The sequence below is a fragment of the Macadamia integrifolia genome, chromosome 13, assembly GCF_013358625.1.
Source record: "Macadamia integrifolia cultivar HAES 741 chromosome 13, SCU_Mint_v3, whole genome shotgun sequence".
Taxonomy (NCBI): Eukaryota; Viridiplantae; Streptophyta; class Magnoliopsida; order Proteales; family Proteaceae; genus Macadamia; species Macadamia integrifolia.
Genome location: NC_056569.1, coordinates 5,195,366 through 5,214,573, shown reverse-complemented (window position 1 = coordinate 5,214,573; position 19,208 = coordinate 5,195,366). Strand labels below are relative to the sequence as shown.

At 39.8% G+C, this 19,208-nt stretch overlaps 1 protein-coding gene across 3 annotated transcripts in view; it reads right to left on the bottom strand.

Moving 5' to 3' along the window:
* The window catches only part of LOC122059922 (ribulose-1,5 bisphosphate carboxylase/oxygenase large subunit N-methyltransferase, chloroplastic), a 70,569-nt gene that overhangs the window by 8,308 nt on the left and 43,053 nt on the right, over nucleotides 1-19,208 (bottom strand). For all 3 annotated transcript variants that reach the window (XM_042622994.1, XM_042622995.1, XM_042622997.1), the window contains 7 exons: nucleotides 17,314-17,477; nucleotides 17,110-17,193; nucleotides 16,859-16,916; nucleotides 15,685-15,738; nucleotides 15,412-15,483; nucleotides 15,228-15,308; nucleotides 13,745-13,917 (listed from right to left, as the gene is read on the bottom strand). In XM_042622994.1, the coding sequence (XP_042478928.1) occupies nucleotides 13,745-13,917; nucleotides 15,228-15,308; nucleotides 15,412-15,483; nucleotides 15,685-15,738; nucleotides 16,859-16,916; nucleotides 17,110-17,193; nucleotides 17,314-17,477 (686 nt within the window). The remainder of the gene's footprint in view (nucleotides 1-13,744; nucleotides 13,918-15,227; nucleotides 15,309-15,411; nucleotides 15,484-15,684; nucleotides 15,739-16,858; nucleotides 16,917-17,109; nucleotides 17,194-17,313; nucleotides 17,478-19,208) is intronic.

Here is a 19,208-nt window from a genome sequence, read left to right as displayed (position 1 = left end):
TTGTTTGTTTTGGTTATTTTTGGTGGAGTAAAGTTGATCCCATACATCTCAAGTGTTAATAAAATCATACACCTACCAATAAAAAATATATATTTGGAATCTTCATCAAGTAATTTTAAAATGTGTTTAAAAAAAAAAAAACCCATAAGACGCCACTTCACGTAAGGCGGAGCACTGCCTTACCATCTCTAGACTGCATCAGCGCCAAGGCGCTAGTAAGGCGTCACCTTAGCAGCGCCTTAAAAACTATGATTTTATTGATGACTTCTATTCTGGATACTCAACTCAACTTATTGATGACTTCTCCTATTCTGGATACCCAACTCAGCCTTATCCCAACTAAATGGAGTCAGCTACATGGATCCTATTTTTTCAATCAGCTCCATTCAAAAAGCCGCACAGAATTCCAATCTTAAGCTAGACATGTCTTTCCTCACCACTTCTCCTATTGTTAGTTTGGGCCTACCTCTAGTTCCCTTAGATCCTTCAATTTGGAATAAATCACTTATCCGCACTGGAGCATTCAAAGGCCTCCATTGCACATGTGCATGCCACCTCAAACAAGCTTATCCTGAATAGGGGAACATCCAAGTTTTCTCTAATTTGTTCGTTCTTTATTTTTTCTTTTTTGGTTTTATCACTCATCCACCAAAACATCCTCATTTCAGCCACATTAAGCTTGTTTAAATGTTTTTTCTTTACTGCCCAATATTCAATCCCATACGTCATTGCTGGTTCCTAAATGTTTCTATAAAATTTCCCTTTTGAGTTTAAAGGGATATGTCAATCACACAACACTCCGGATTCACCCCTCCAAATACTTTCCATAATATCATCCTTTATTTCTCCTTCTTTATTCATAATTGAACCTCGGTATTTAAAACTATCACTTTGTGGTAACTCTCTATCATCATTTTTTACCAACTCTCAGTCCTATTGTTACTAAAGAACACATCATAAATCCAATTTTGCATTTATCCCGGCATTTGTTTTATTAAACAAAACAATATCATCTACAAAAATCATATACCAAGGGATCTGATCTTGAACGTCTCTAGTCAACTAATCCATGATTAGTGCAAGCAAATGCAGGCTTAGAGCTGAACCTCAGTGTAATCCAACTGTTATTGAGAGCTCACCATCCTGTCCCCTCACAGTTCTTATGATAGTCACTATATCATGATACACATCTTTAATAATCTCCATGTATATACTCGAAACATTTTTCTTCTCTAAAACTTGCCAAATTAATTCTCTACCCCTCCCCCTCCTTCCCCCTTCCCCCTTCCTTGCTTCTTCTCCATCATCTATGCCCTTAGCCGCTCTTCGGATGGAATCCCACACTGGGATGATATCCGCACCATCTCCTTCCTCTCTGGCCCCCATCCTTGGGGCATTGCTGGAGACTTCAATGTCATCAGAGTTCCCCATGAGAAAATTGGAGGGACTAGTTTGGATCTCCCTTCCATCGACTCTTTCAATGATTGCCATGATGGAATCAGTGTGAATAACCTACGTTGGTCAGACTCTAAATTCACTTGGTCCAATCGTTGTAATGGCCCTGACAGAATTGTTTGTAAACTTGACAGAGCCCTTGTCAATGAACCCTAGCTTAAAGCTTTCCCCTCCTTTGATGCAAATGCAACTGCACTTACCTGGTTGGACCAGCATGGCCGGCTTTGGAAGCCAAGGGCCAAGAAGAACCGGTCCAACAAGGGTTGGAAATAAAATTAGTAGTTGTCTTTTATTTCAAGCCTTTTAGATTCGAATGTAGGACTTAGGATTTATTTCCTTGCATTAGTTTCCTTTTATGGTTGCTTCCTAGTTTATGCTAGATGTTATGTTAGTAGAGTTTCTAATTTCATGTCTTTACTTTTCTATATATTAGCTATAACCGATGGAAGACTTAGAATGAAATAACTTGAATGAGAATTGGTTACAATTTGAGCTTTGTGCTTTGTGTGCTTTCCCTTTTCCCCATTGCTATTCTGGTTTTTCCCTAAGGCACTCCATCAACTTGGTATTAGAGCCGAAGGATCCCCATTCCTTCCCCTCCATCTCTCTTCTTCCCTTTCCATTCTCTGTCTGGGTTCTACTGTAAAAACCTAAGTTCACTCCTCTACTTTACTTGTGGAGAGGTAACAGTACCAGACAGAGAAGGCCAATACTGACTTGGTTGGCAGCTGTGGAATGCCAGGATGGGAAAAGTGACCCCACATTAACCTGTGTATCCTGCCAACAATGTTGGAAGAATTAACAAGAAATGTGGGCCAACAGGTAAATTATAACCTATAACAAGGGTTCGGAATGATAGAGGCTAGACTAGACTGTAAAAGGACTGGTTTTAACCCAACAGGTGGAGAGCCTAGGGAGTAACATGCCAGCCTGTTGGATTGGCAGGGAATGGATTTGAGGTTTTGTGGGGCCACACACACACACCCCTCCTTGACACGTGGGCCCTCTTTCTCCTACTCTTCTAGTATCTCAAGTATTGTATACCCTAATATCATACCTAGCTAAGTGTATAAATACATAACCAAATGGGTATAATATATATATATATATATATAAATATATATGCATATAGCTTTGCTCTATTTTATATTTATTTGTTTTATTTTTTCACCAAGGGGCCTTAAGCCCATTTCGGTGGAGTAGTACGTAAAGGAGGGGGAAGAACCTATATAACCCCATAATTATATATATTGGTGTCACTATTATATATATAGGTGTCACTACCATATATGTATATAGGTGTCACAAAAGTGTTAATTTCTATAGCCACCTAAGCTTTGATCTTAAGGAGGTTAAGAGAGGAAACATGGGGGGCTAGTGTACTCGGTGGAGGATGAATATATTTTTTATATATATATAACAATAAAAAAAAAAAAAATAAGAGAGAGAGAGAGAAGAAAGAGACCACCGAATGACTAATTTCACCTTAAAACCATCTTATACAGCAAGGAGAGGAAGGAAAGGGAACGAAAGAAGGGAAGAGCTTAACTACCTGAGCCAAGCTTTAGATCAAATCTGCCAACAGGTAAGTACTCTCTCCTACATAGGCCAACTATTTGTTGATTTTTTTAGGAAATGAAAAAAGGGTTAGGAGAAACTGAAATTCCAGATTACAATGAAAAGGGGTTTCATCAATTTACAAGGAAATAAATAGGAATTTAACCATTATGAGCTTAGGATTTCCAAATTCTAAGTAGAAACTCTAATTTCCACAGGTTTTGGAAACCTAATTGAGGGAATCGACCCAGGTATTTGTCGATTCGGTTAGAATCCTATAAAGAAAAGTGGGAAACTGTTGCATGGGCAGATTATCATTAAACCCTAATCTAAAGCATGATATTGTCCTTCCTAATTTCTTTATACCATCATGTTACAAGATTATAAGGAAATTCTGAATCAATTGAAGAATGGAATTTAAAGTTGTAATGGTGATTTCTGAAATTATTTTAATCTTCTCTGAAATTCTGTTGAAATTTGGAGTTCACCCAATTAAACAGAATTAAGTAAGCCTACATAAGTTATTGATGAAATTGAAGAAAACAATTTGGAAAAATAAACCTTCCCTATGGACTTCGGACATTAGAAAACAGAGAAGTTCTAAGTTAAAACACAGCAGGAACAAAAAAGGACATGGCAGAATTGAATTCTGCAGGTTTTGGGACAACAGGCAGGAGACCACAGACCTGCCGGTTGGGTTTTCAGAGGCTAGAAAGGCCACTATATGGCCCTGAACCCTCCTGCAACTATTAAAAACATGAAATAAGGACAGTGTAGCACTTAACTGATAGCTATCCATGGACTCAGAAATTATGAAATTGAATGGGATTGTTATTTGAACAGAAATTTATAAAGGAGACTGGGAATAAGAATACCACCTAATTTAGATTAACAATATGAATTTAATTACATACTTAATAACCTAAGTATGTTATGAAATAGGGAAATTGAATTTCAGTGCGGGAATCTACCCAACTCAAATAAGTGATTTCTCCAACCTTGAATATCAAGATGAGTGGGTGCCTAGACTTTTGGAGTGTTTATTTTTCCTTTTATGCTTGCATTCAATGATCATGCATCCTTGTATGTGTTTGTGCATTATATTTTATTGTGAAAATCTCTATTTTGAAGGACATGAGTTGAGACAGGTAGGACAGGTAAGTTGGCAGTGCCCAAGATGAATGTATGTATGTGATGAATGGATGTGCATCACGTAGTATGCCAAGTTGGGTATCACCACCCTAAGTGCTACAACCCGTTGTCCGTAGGGGGATAGGTACGGACTAATTCTGACATATGTGGCTACCTGATCAGCAGTGCACTTTCCCTGGTACGACATACTGTACCAGAGACAGATGTGGACAAGATACGACATACTGTATGCCTGAATTTATTTTACGGGGTTACTAATTAGGGGTTAGCCGGGGGACCAAGGTTCTTACCGGGACTGGCTGACTCCTGCTTAGAATGAGCTTGTATTCCTGAAGCCCAATGTACAGGGTAGGGAATGCCACCTATGTTGCGTAGCACTATACCCATTATAATCAGACTTAGTAATGGACTAGGGAGTAGTGTAATTTAATAAATGGATTCATGTGGAGCATGCATTGCATCATATGTATTGCGTGTGTTTGCCTGCCCCAACCCCTCACTAAGCATGACGTGCTCACCCCCTTAATTTTGATCCTCCAGATGATGAAGACGGTATTTTGCCAACTCCCGACATTGATCATGAGGCAATGGCCATGGATCACATGGCCTATATTCAGGAAGATGAACTCGATCACTGACCCGTTTGTGACTGTGACGACTGCCCCTACAGAGGCCAATACTTCTGAGGAGTAGACTTACCAAGGACTATTCTTTTTGTGTAAATATATACTTCCGCGAAGATCACACTTTTTGGTGATCCGAGCCTTTTTGGGAGATGTCATATTTTGTGTAAATATTTCTTGGGTATTTTGGATAACTGTAATATATGGATGACTGTATTATGTCCATAATTGTAATTACGGTATCACATAGAGACACTAGATGGCTATGGATTTTATTACTGTACATATGATGTATGTAGCAACTATGATCTCTAGTTGGGTATTGTGGTGTTGTGGACTATCCAAAGTTTGGATCCTAGGGAAAACAGGCTGACTAGATAAGGTAAGGTGTCCAGTGCTGGCATACCTGTGCCATATTGAGGGCAGGGTGTGACATCTACCATGCTTGAGAAACCGTAACTGAGAACAAAAAGAGAAGAAAAAAAGTTCTTTGTTGCCCAAACTGAGAAGCCAAAACCAGTACCTCAACCCTAGGGGTGTCAATTCTAAGCCCGCACATGTAGGCCCAACCGATTCTAACACGTTTATGGCCGGACCTGGACCGGCCCGATTAATAAACGTGTCTGGTTCAAACCGACATGATTAATAAACGGGCGTTCACGGTGCAGGTAGCTAGCCCGTCAGGTGCCTGACCGAACCGACAAGTTTCTATGGCAGACTTGAACCGACTCGTTGTAGCTTGACCCAGCCCGACCCCCTTTAATACTACATAAAATTCCTATTTTACCACTACTAGTAAGAAACTAATTAAGCTTTCTTCCCCTTTGCTTTGTAGTAGGATTTAATTTAATTAAGCTTAATTTTGTAAGTTGTAATGGTCATAATCTCTTCATTTTTTTTTAAAAGAACCGCAATCTCATATCCCTTATATTCTTTATTAAATTTTTGCGTCACATATTTCTGGGCCTTCAACCCACTAAAGAATAGAATTTTAGGGTAGGCACGTTTAAAACCCGTTTAGACTTAAAATAGGTCCATAGCCCGGTTAAAGCCCGTTTAAGGAAGCCCAATTAAAGCCCGATACCGACCAGCCTGATTATAAATCGTACCATGTCCCCCAAAGCAAGGCCCATTTACTTAAACGGGCGTTCACGGTGCAAGGCTTCTAAAGTGGTCAAACCCGTTTAGGCCCGAGACCGACCTGGCTTGATCGATTGACACCCCTACTCAACCCTTCTTTCAAATCCCAGTCCCAAACCCCTGTTGGTTCCCTGTCGCTAGGGTTCCAGATTATAAAAAAAATAAATAAATAAATAAAAAAAATCCAAAAAGCCTTATGAAACTCCAGCCCTAATCCCTCCCTTTTTCTCCTCCCGTCGATTCCCAACAAGGCCACACTGCCTCCAATTTCCCCTTTCCGCCAGCAACAAGTGAAAAAAAGAAAAAAAGAGAAGTCGAAGAGAATCAGCAGCGAGAGCAAACAGAGAAAAAAAAAAAAAAAAAGAATCAACACAATCGATCCCTCCCCTTCCTTTTGTGTTTGAAAAAAAAATCAGAGAGAGAGAGAGAGAGAGAGAGAGAGAGTACAGAATCAGAAGACAAGAAGGATAACAAAAGACGAGAAGAAGAAGAAAGAGCAAACGAAGAAGAAGATTAGTAGAGAAGAGCGAAAAGAACATACTTGGTTCGAGCCACCACCACTGTCGCAGTTGAAGTCACCATCCTTGATCATCGACTTCCACTTCGGCAGCAGAAACCATCGAACACTTGCTGGTTCCGTAGCTTTCATCTCCAGGTTGAAGAATACTTCCCTTTGTCGGTAAAACCCTCCCTCCTTCTGTCCCTTTTCTTTTAATTACCTTTTATTTCCTAAAATACCCCTCCCTTCCTTCATTATCTTTTTCTATCCTATTATTTTAGTCACATCCAAATATACCATGCCCATACGTAATATATCGTGTGAGTTCATAATTGAATTTCAAATATTACAGTATTTTCATTCACTTAGAAATCTCTTTTAATTACCATTTTGCCATTCCCCTTTAAATTTTCATCTGCTTACTAATTTGCCATTACCTATGAGTATTCTTGTTCATCATCACCATGGTAGTCAATAGTGAAGTTATCCAGAAGCTGAATTCTTATAAAGGAGAGATTGATGCCCTCATTACCATTATCACTTCTCTTAAGACAATGATGGAATCAATGCAAGTTTCTATTGATCGATTGGTGGCTGCAGATAGAGGAAAGAGTCTCATCCAATTTGGGGATTCTTCCAACACCACTCCACAGGATCCATCACTACCACTACCACCACCGCCACCGCCACCGCCACCACATCATACACAGCCACCACCACCTCCACCACCATATGGAGCTGATAGATATGATGATGGAGCGGAAAGAGCAACAAAATTGGATGTCCTTGATTTTTATGGAGATAACAATCCAGAATTGTACCTTAATTGGATTCACAGCTTAGAGATATTCTTTAGATGGTACGGGTTGACTGAGGCCCGAAAGATCCTATTTGCAGAGGCTAAATTGAAAGGCATGGCCCGAGTCTGGTGGATTAAGCAACAACAACAGAACCGAACCCGAGGCATTGGTTTAGTACTACTTAGGATGATATGTATGAAGTCATGAACCGGAGATTCTTGCCTTCTGATTATAAGCAACGCATACATCTCAGGTTTGCACAGTTGAAACAGGAGAATTTGACCATTGAAGAATATGTTGCGAGATTTTATTATTTGGCCACTCGTTCTGATTTTGAGTGGGATGAAGAAGTACTAGTGGCACAATTTCACAATGGTTTGCACCCTCAACTTAGTGCTGCCCTTGCATCTAGTCGACTGCCTACAATGGAAGATGTCGTGAAAGTAGCGTATCAGGTTGTGGAAAATCTGAAGCGCCCATACGGTCGGATAAATTTTGTAGAGACTTTTCCTCGAGGTACTAGTTCCATTCTGCAACAACCTCCTACCCAAGAATGGTTATCTAGTAAACCACAGGCAAGTGCTACATCAATGGCCTCTTCACGACCTAGTCGGTCATATTCTCCACCTCGACATGCTTCTAAAATGTCATCTTCACGGCCTACACATCCATATTCACCTCCTCAGCGTAGTTTAGATAAATCATCTGATGCAACAAAGTTTACAGTTCTGTGCTACTCGTGCAATGGATTTGGATATATCAGTGCTCAATGTGCCAGTCGTTTGGTTGCTTTTATTGATAAGGATTCTCCTATACCATATATTCGCAAAGGGAAACTTAGTTCCTACATAGTTGATTTAAGAGAAAAGCATGTGCCAGGTGAAGTCAATGACACTCGGTGATACAGACCAACATCCCTTTTATGTCATTTGTCATTTGTTAACCACTCAGAAAGTCACTGACAATGAAGATTGGTGCCGCAGTAGTATTTTCCAAACTCGTGTGAAGTGCAATGACCAGTTGTTAGCCTTGGTCATTGATGGAGGTAGTTGCACTAATGTTGTCTCTGAAGATACTGTTCGTAAGTTGGGATTGAAGACAGAGCCACATCCAAATTCTTACAAGGTTGCTTGGGTGAACAACACTAATCTCAAGATCACAGATAAGCGTTTGGTCACGTACTCTATTGGTGGATTTAAGGATACAGTCCAATGTGACGTCCTCCCTCTGAAGGTGTGCCATATCCTTCTTGGTCGACCTTGGTTGTCTGACAAGAAAGTACAGCATTGTGGTTATGCCAACAAGACTATGAAGTTTCATCCTGCCAAAGATCTCCCTGAAATTAAGCTTAAGAAGATAGGATCGTTCCTCATTTAGCGTATTCTTTTAGACAGTCTCCTCAATCCTTTACCTAAGTCGAGTTCTGTTCAGAGGAGAAGAGTTGATGCAGATACAGCTGCACTTACCTGGTTGGACTAGCATGACCGGCTTTGGAAGCCAAGGGCCAAGAAGAACCGGTCCAACCCTGGGTTGGAAATAAAATTTGTAGTTACTTGTCTTTTATTTCATGCCTTTTAGATTTGAATGTAAGATTTAGGATTTATTTCCTTGCATTTGTTTCCTTTTATGGTTGCTTCCTAGTTCAGGCTAGATGCTATGTTAGTAGAGTTTCTAATTTTATGTCTTTACTTTTCTATATATTGGCTGTAACTGATGGAAGACTTAGAATGAAATAATTTGAATGAGAATTGGTTACAATTTGAGCTTTGTGCTTTGTGTGCTTCCCCTTTTCCCCCTTGCTATTCTGGTTTTTCCCTTCTTCCCTAAGGCCCTCCATCTTCCTCCCATACCCCTTTTGAGCTCCGTGGGATCTCTAATCACTCCCCCATCTCCCTCCTTGTTCAGCCCCTTGATTTCCTTTGCCCCAAGCCCTTCAAATATTTTGACATGTGGTCCCTCGACTAGGACTTCCCCTCGTGCTTGAAGCCTGGTCTATCCCTGTCCATGCCCTCTCATCCCCTCTCATTGCCTCTAGGAAGTTGTGCAATGTCAAGTTTGCCCTAAAAAGCTAGAATGCCAACTCCTTCGGCAACATTTCCTCCAATGTCTCCACTTGCAAGGATAGGCTTAATCTTGTTCAGTCTCATCTCCTACTCGGCTACTTGAACCCCTCAATTATCCCATGGCCGAAGAGAAGAAAGCGGTCTCTGCAGAGCCCTGTTCCCTTCTTGCTTAGGAGGAAAGCTTCCTTAGGAAAAATTCCAGGATCAAGTGGCTTAACCTTGGTGACTCCAACTCAGCCTATATCCACCCTTCTAAGGCCTATTCCAACGCCAATTCCATCCTCAAGCTTACCTCCAGCTCTGGGATATCCCTCTCCAATCCTGAGGAGATCAAAGCTGAAGTGGCCTCTTATTTCTACACCATCTTCAACCCCCCTTCTCCCGCCCCCGCCCCCGCCCCCGCCCCCGCCCCTGCCCCTACCCTTACCCCTGCCCCTGCCCCCCCTAACCTCATCTTCAAAACGATCCCAAACCACCTTCTCCCCTCCCTCCTCTCCATCCCTTTGATGAAGAGATTCTGGTTGTTGTTCTCTCCCACAAAGCTAACAAGAACCCCTGGTCCCGATGACTTCGTTATGGGATTCTTCTCCTCCTGTTGGCACATCATTAGAGATGATTTGATTAAAGCCATCCGAAGCTTCTTCTTTTCCCCTGGACAAATCTTTGGCATCAATCACACCTTTCTCTACCTCATCCCCAAGAAGGAAGGCACCAGCTATATGTCGGACTTTAGGATCATCTCCCTTTGCAATCTCCTCTACAAGTTCATTGCTAAGCTTTTAACCAATCGTATCCGAGTGGTGATTGATTCCTTAGTCCCAATCAATCGGATTTCATTGCCGGCAAGATCATTTCGGACAATATCTTGCTTTGCCATGAAATTGTCAAGTGGTTTTGATAGAAAGTCGCACTCCTCAGCTACCCTTCTCAAAATCAACATCCACATAGCGTTTGATTCCATCCATTGGGACTTCATTGAACAAGTTCTCCTCCAAATGGCTTCCCCCCCCTTTTTTATTGGATCCACTCCTGCATCTCCTCTCCTTCCTTCTCCGTCCTTGTTAATGGCAGCCCTACTGGATACTTCCCCTCCTCTATGGGAATTAGGCAAGGTTACCCCCTTCCTCCCTTCTCCCTTGCCCTTGAGGTTTTGTCCTGCTCTATCCAATACTCCACCGATCAACACCTCATCTCCCCAATCCCCAAATGCAAGTCCCTTTTACTCACTCACCTCACCTTTGCCGATGATCTCATGATCTTCTCCAAAGCCGACCCCGCTTTAATCTCCTCCATCATGCCTTCCCTCTGCCTCTTCGAGCCTCTTTCGGGTCTCCACATTAACATCCTCAAATCCAACTTGTTCCTCTCTGGGGTTATTGACTTATGTCGGGACAATCTTCTTTATATCACTGGGTTCCCCCTTGGCTCCCTCCTTATTAAATATCTGGGTCTCCCCCTCATCCCTTTCAGGCTCATTGCCCAACATTGCTCCCCTATTCTGAACTTGGTGAGAAGAAGGCTCCAACTCTAGAAAGCAAAGCTACTCTCCTATGCCGGCCGCCTGGTTCTCATCAAATCTTTCCTTCAATCAATGTTGCTCTATTGATCTGGTGTCTTTGCCCTCCCCGCTGCAGCATCCAAGGCTATGGACTCCCTCCTCTCTTCCATCCTATAGAATCGATCTGACTGCTCCATATTCCTATGAGCTGGGACAAAAAATCTGCCTTCCCAAGTCTGGGGGTGGCCTTAGAGTGCAAAGGCTCTAAGACATTAACTCTGCTAGCATTCTCAAGCTCATTTGGAAGATTGCCTCCAAACAGAACAACATCTGGGTCTCTTAGATCTACTCCTTTCCTCTCAAACAGGACACCAATTGGATTACTTATCCGATTCTTGATGCCTCTTGGATCTGGCATAGCATCCTTGCCAATCGATCCCAGGCTCTTAAATGCCATTTCTTATTCCATAGGGATCGGTTCCAATACCTCCCTTTGGCTAAACCCTTGGCACCCTACTGGCATCCTCCTCCTTCTCACCTCTCCCCATATTCTTTACTTCTTCGGTTTACCGAGATTGTTGTTGTTGCCTTGATCCTTTCTCGGGGAGAATGGACCCCCTCCTTCCCCTCTCCTCTGGCGGACCTTTGGTCCTCCCTCCCATCCCTCCTAGCCATCGAGGCAGGGAGGATAAAATAACTTGGCTCCCTTCCCCAACCGGGAAGTTCTCCTTTGCCTCTGCCTAGAACCATATTTGTACTCGGGGATCCCCTATCCCTAGAGCAACATTGTCTGGTTTAAAGGCTATATCCCTCGCCACAGCTTTTTTCATAGTTTGACGCTCCATTTCTCATCCATCATCACATCCCGGTCTCCCCCATTGTTTCCTCTGTTGGAACTGGGTTGAAAATATAGACCATCTCTTCATCTCTTGCCCCTTCTCCTCTGTTTGGAAGAAGGTTCTCCTCAGCTGTTGGCCAACCCATAGATCTCCCCTCCCCTTGTGTAGAGAATGGATTTGGGTTGATATGACCTTCCACGGCTCAACCATTTGTGACACGATAGGGAAACTGGCATTTTGTGTCACCATCACCCATCTTTGGATGGAGCGCAATCTTCGCAGATGGACTTCCAACTCTCGCTCCTTTGAGAAAATTTGGAAAGCCATCTAGTTTGATGTTAACTTTAAACTTGGTACCCTCCATCTTCGTGACATTTCTAACACATTCACATAATTAGTTTCATAAAAAAAAAAAAAAACACATACACAAAATCATTCTTGTGGGGGGTGAACCAAAAGTTTGGTAATGTACATTGAGCCGTTGACTGAAAGTCTGAAACTATACTACATAATTACAAGTCTACACTATATATAGTCTACAATCTACATCAATACATAATACATAATACAAATGATCCAAAATAAATAAAAATATTACATCATCATAAGCTATTTCTCAACACTCAACACTCAAAAGTCAATTCCAAGTAGAGTGTCTAGGCAGTTCCATTCCATAGCCTGCAGATGTCGTAGCCGCTCCTCTAAATGCACCACATATACGTCCCATGACATGTTTTGGGCCCAATTGTTTGGGCAGTCAGTCACTACCCATCTATAAGATGCATCATCAACATCAACTAGGAATCCCAGCCTAGGTACGACCCAATAGGATCGCAGAGTTCACATTTTGCAAGGTACGAGGATAAAAAAAAAATACCATTTGACAGAAGTTGTTGCAATTCATTTGGCACATGGAATCCAAAAAGGGAAGTAATCTTATTAGGCTATTCAATATCCTATACGTATAAGCTCAAATCGATTTTCAAGTCCAAGTGTTGGGTACTGCCATCATTGAGGAAGAATTCCACTGCGTTCTCAAGCATTAAGAGGAGTACAATTCCTACTTCTACAGGTTCAGTGTTCAAGTTTTCTGAACCATTTGAGGCAGTTCGTTTCTGGCAATAATAGGTAAGCCTAAATCCTATTGAGATGTTAGATTCGAATACCGCATACTATGTGTGGTTTGATCCGTCACTTTGAATAAAAAATTTTTGAGTTGGATCCATCCGCCAGTAGAGGTACAGTTGGGCTTTAACGGCTAGTCAGGCAGTCGACCAACAGAGCTCCAACACCAAAAAACCAGCTATATTTCTGACTACTACGAATTGGCCTAAAAATAGGAGCCCTTACCCTTATCTCAACAAGCCTAACAAGTCCAACGGATGATCCACCTTACATAATTGAGTATCAATATATTATTGGACTTACGAGTTAAAGCAATGAAGTACAGGAACTTCATTTGCATATCCATCCTATGCATTGTTCTGCATCTGTATATGAACATAATAGAGAGGCATTATAATTCAGTTGTAAAACTCAAATTCTTTATTGAGAGTTAGGTTTTGGGAGAAAGAATTCTCCAAACCGTGAGGTAGATTGCCACTTCGAAGGCAATTGTGGGAGGTTTACTTACAACATTGACTGCAATTGGCTTGATTGTCACCCGGAAGACAATCATGAGTTAGTGGAAATCCAAGAGCAAGAGTTCTAGGTGGTGTACATATGAAGAGGCCAAACCACCCAAATATTTGTGTCTTTCTCATATGTCTCTCACTCACCTCTAATTTATTAATCCCTTAATTGAGTTTCAAAGTTTTATATTTATCCAATTCACCTGCTCTTGGGTTGCCATATTCAGTCCACATGTCTTTCGTACCACTTCTCTTACAGTCCTTTGAGGCCTGCTCTCTTAGCTCTTCTAATATGAATCATATCACTGATCCTTGCTGGAGCATTCAAAGGCCTCAATTTAGTTCTCAATCTAAAAAATCGTAAGAACTAATAATCCCCCATTCAATTTTGTCATGAGACAAGAACAACAAAATATTTCATGTACTGAAGAAGCGAACAAAATATATAGTAAGACAAAAGCACTGATTCAATCCATTAGATACTTACGCTGACAAATTATGCTTCTTTAAGGCTTCCAACTTTTCCCCGTAACATTTATCAGATTTATTAAGAGACAATGGCAACTCAACTGAATCGTTTGGATTGGTGCCCTCTCTTGGAACAAATCCATATGAAAGCAACAATTCTCCATTAGATTTCTTGCCATATGATATGAAAACCTGTTAAATGATGTAAGCGATACATTAAGATGGAGTCTCGTACATGCTACATAATAAAGCTGCAAATTATTTTACAACCAAAAAAATGATTCATCACATAATTTGAGGAAGTTAAAGATTTTTTCTCTAAATTACTTATTCTGATTCATCATTAGTTTGCTACAGTTTAAGTGTGGCCACATAACCATCAAAAAAAAAAAAAAAATTCAGAGTATTTCTTTACTGTGCAGAAGAGAAAAAAGATCAGAAAATTTCGACCCTCCCTCCCCCTTTTCATAGCAATGGACTAGATATTGCACTTTCTTTTCTTCTCTTGTTCAATTAGGCAACATTTTCATAATTTATGGAGATTCTAGGTGTACAAACGACAATGGTGACTCAAGACTTCTCTGTATCAATGATACATTTTTCAGGGAGGTTCCAAATCCCAGATTTCGTTTCCAGGTTATAACAGAGGCCATCAGATCCACCAGTAAGGAGGAGTGATCTAATCCAAATAGAGGGATGTAACAGAGCTAGGGACAGGCCAAAAATGACTATGGGAGAAGTAGTGAGGAAAGACATGCAGGATTAGGCCTTGCCCCAAGTATAGTGTCAAATAGAGCGGATTGGAGGGCCAAGATCCAGTGACCCCATATAGCTGTGTTCTACTTCGTTACTAGTTGAGTCATCTGGTTACTTTCACTTTTACATTTCCTTTTCCTTTCCCTTGTCCTTGCTTGGATCCATGTAGCCAACCCCATTAAATTGGGATAAAGCTTTGTTGTTGTCGTAAAAAATGGTTTTACTCTGAAAGGAAATTTCTATAAAATGGTTTTAAGAGGTGTAACTTAGAAATAGTAAAAGGATCGATTCAAGAGAGGAGAGGAAAAGGTAAAAGGCAAGAAGAGAAGAAGAGGTGAAGTGTTCAACCGAATGTGGGAGAGAAAAGATTCCTTTCCCCTATTTGATTTACTAACATAAAGAAAGAAATTACATACACCTCCTTAGGGAGGTAAAAGGTAAAAAATAAAAATTACGACATAAAACAACAAGATACTATGCTAGTGCCCAAACTACCCTATTTAAATAAACTCTAGCAGTGTAGACCCTACGAAGAATCATAGTTAATACAATATGGAAAATATTAGCTGTTTGGGAAATCTACTTCTATGTTTCTGAACAAGAAACTGTTTGATTGAACAAATCAAAAGGTTCTGCTTCCTTGGCAGTCCAAACAACATTTCTAGTTCCCAGATATCCTAATTAACAAATCACAAAGAAAGGAGAATTTACCATTGGTGGAAGAATAATTTTAATTATTTTTTTACCTGCTCAGATGGCTGATATGATCGATCAGTCATAAAAACAATTCCCTGAGAAGATTTATCATAATCCAAAAATGTCTCCACCTAGACCAGTCAGATGCACATTTCTAGTCAAGATTATAAATCCCAAAACTAAAATATAAATATATGATGCTTCAAAACTATGAATATATCATTTAAAGAGTACCTCACAGCTATGATTAAGCATGTCAGCCCATGGAACTAAGGCAACCCTTCCATCCATTGATGGCAACCTAACCTGTTATGGGACCAAATAAACAAGCCGATATAAACTCATTATTATCTTCCAAGGTCTTGATGACATCTCCAACTTATAGAAACTTGAATGCAGATGAAGAATGCTAATCAAGATAAAGACATGAATTATATCTTTCAACACTCAACTTCTCTGTCTCTATTGGTAGAGATAATAATAAAATGAGTTGTTGATTTAACTTACCAAGCGTGAGAAGAGAATGCCAAATGACCATTTGAATGTCTCCATATTAAATACCTGGATTCAATTTCACATGTACATAACAGAACATGAGAGTGTATCTGACAGTACTAATTCGAATGGAGATTGAAGGAAATCAAGATATAGGGTACAGAAAAAAAAATGTCCTTAAAGTTCACAAATTGAAATATTGAAGACAACAAGATTGTCTGCATGCAGGATCAAAACTTAAAGCAGAATATAAAGACTAAGGAAGGACAACAAATATTCCTGGAAACTTGAAGCACATGCAGCATTTTATATGCCCAACCTAATGGATCTCCTACACCAGGAATGTACTTTGAATGGATGACAACTATCCTTGATGTTGAGTTCTTTGGATGGGCGGATAAAATTGCTCAAAGATTCAGGCACAAGTATAGGGAATGCACTTACTTTCCTTTTTTCCTTTTTTTTTTCCTTTTCCAGAGAAAAATTGCGTGGAATGAATTGTTACAGTCATCAGAATGGGTTGATTTTGTTGTAAATATGTTGAGATGTATTCACACTAGTTGGTGTCAGAGTTCTAAATATCGGATCAGAATTGGCATAATTGACCAATTTGACTCTGAATCAACGGGGGCCAATACAGATTAACTTAATCCCAGTTCTACACTTGTCGAGACTTCGTTAAGCCAAGTCCGGATGAGTTCGACCAATTCCAGGACACAATTAGAATTGGAATTGATGGAGAACAATCCCGTGTCTGATTTTGAGTTTTTAACCTTAATTGTTGGGGTTAGACTCCAGCTCTTGCAAATGCTACATAAAGCCACTTCATTATTGGAATAACATCTTTATGGTCTACATGAATGGCAAATCTGATTACCTAATGAGGTACATAAAAATATTTTAATTTTTTTTGCAATTTTTGCAGTTTTAATGAATGTCCAAGACCAACTGCTGTTGTCCAAGCAGAAAACATCAAACAGCGTAGTCCATGTAATACATATTAGTGTCCTTGTTCTACCCATTGAATCAGACCAAGGGTCAGTTGATTTTTTTTCTCTAGATATTAATGGAGGCTGGACGAATGATAGACAGGTTATCTACTTAATGGGCACAAACAGAAATTAAGTGATTGTCCTCATTTCATGAAAGTGAAAGTAGAAGCCTTTCTTCAGGATGTAATCAGTACCTCCTCAGAAAATAATTGAGGATACTTGGAAAATATCCTGAGCCTTAGATCATTATATCTGCAGATGTGATGTAAGATAATGTTGGGTAATTAGGATCAAAAGAGCATATTATAAAAAGATCATATGATAAGCCAAGAAAAGTGGATCTAGATCACTAAGGATGCATAACAAGAAACTAAACATTACTTGTGGACTCAATAAAAAGAAAAGAAAAAGATCAGACAAAACCAAAAAACTAAAGAACACATACGTTCCAGTTACATCAGTAATCCTTTCAATCGCCCGCTTCCTGATTTGTGAGGCTACCAAATAGGTATCAAGTTCATAGCGTGTCCTGAAATAATATATAGAAGCTGTAGGAAAAAAAATATCCTAAGAGTATAATCTTCCATTAGGCCAAAAGAAAATTTTCAAGTATTCGTGCATAGAACTAGTTAAAGAGGTCAAGAATTACCAGTATAAAAGTGAGTACGGTTGTCGTGGCAGGGCTGAGATGTAATTGCTCCATCTTGAAGACTTCATCAGACTTGCTTCACTAATCAGGTAAGTTGCAAGCAAGGGCCAGTCTGGTACAAAATTTCTTTTCAACACCTCACCAGCTTCTGGGCAGCTCCACTCCTGACAACCAAAACAAATTTTTTTTTTCCTGATGAGATAACAACCAAGGAAAATTGGTACATAAAAATCACGAAGAAGACATTGCATCAATAAGATTAATCAGTAAAGGGAAAATGAAAACAGCTCTCTCAGAGCACCCTCCCCACAAAAAAAGTACAATGAAATACGGATAAACTCAAAAACTTCCCCAAAGCAGATATTCAAATTTAACCAAAAACAACATACAACTAGTTGATCATTAACCAAAAACTGTAAGATCCACATAGCTGCATCTGAAACCCAGCTTCAGCTGCTCTCCTACCAGGAAGGAAACTACACAGTTGTACAAGGTTGATCAACTTTCTTGAAAAAAGGAGTATACACTTAAGTTGGATGCATAGTTGTCAAGGAGCCAAGGCGAACCATGGCGCTGGAGGGTTACCTAAGCTCTTAGGCGACAAGGTGGGTGCCTTAAGGCGAACAAGGCGACCAAGTATTATTTGTTATTTTCCCCCTTTTCAAACATTATTTAGTACGTTACATATACATTGTATCATCAAAAATCAACATTCAGCCACACCAAGTAATCAAATATCAACATCAAGCCACATCTAATCATAAAAAATCAATATTAAGTCACAATAAATCATAAAAAATCGACAGAAAAATGCTCTTGTTCAATAACAAGTTTGACTACTCAAATGATTTTTATTTTTATAGAAAATTTTTGTATTAGGTAAAGCAAAAAACCCGCTTTCCAATAAATTTAAGATTACTTAAATATGAGTTATAATGACAGTTATGTTCTGGTCAAATTTATTTTAAAGTGCACGAATGCTGTTAAAATCATCTGAATGAAAATAAATTTATGGACATCAAAACAAAATATTATTTTACCGGACTTTTAGTTTTAGCAATGTTTTACTGTGACAACATTTATAAAATTTTCAAAATCGAGAAAACCCCACCATTTGAAAGTTGAAAATCGCCCTTACAACAAAAAATCCAATTTTTGTTCTTCGACTGGGGGGTTAACTTTTTATCTTTTTACAAATTTGATTTTTAAACTATTTTTATTGGATTCAAATAGGGGGTATTTGCTTATTTATGAATAATATCTTAAGTAAATGAAATAAAAATAAGTGCGAAAACATAAGGATGACATGCAGTGCAATAAGGCCACAGTCGCCTAAGCCCCAGGCAAACCGCCGAGCGCTAAGCCTTGACAACTATGATTGGATGCACAATCTACTACAGCTAACATCTATGAACAAAAACACCCACCAACCCAAACCATTCAAAGTAGTGACTAGTGAGTTGGTTCTTCAATTCGCAAAGTTCAATGATGGTTAGATTGAATAATGTTAACAATATAAATGGGGAGAATGCTTCAGTGATCTAACTGATCAAACAAGCCCTTTATTTATAATAGACAAATAGAGTCATAACAGGAGAACAAATCACAAGTCACAACCTAATTACAAGTATACCCCCCCCCATTCAGCCGCCCCACTCTAAATAGGGCCGGCGGAGGGGGGAATGTCCTATTGTGCCCTTGCGGTACACTTAACCCATATTCTAACACTCCCCATTAAAGTGAAGCATATATATCACACATGCCCAACTTTTTTTTTTTGGATGAATAACCAAATGAATTACACAAAGAAAGAATATACAAGGGGGAAAAGAGGGGGGAAGGCATCAAGCCACGAGGGACAAACCCCAAGAGGGAACAAAATGGGGGGGGGGGGG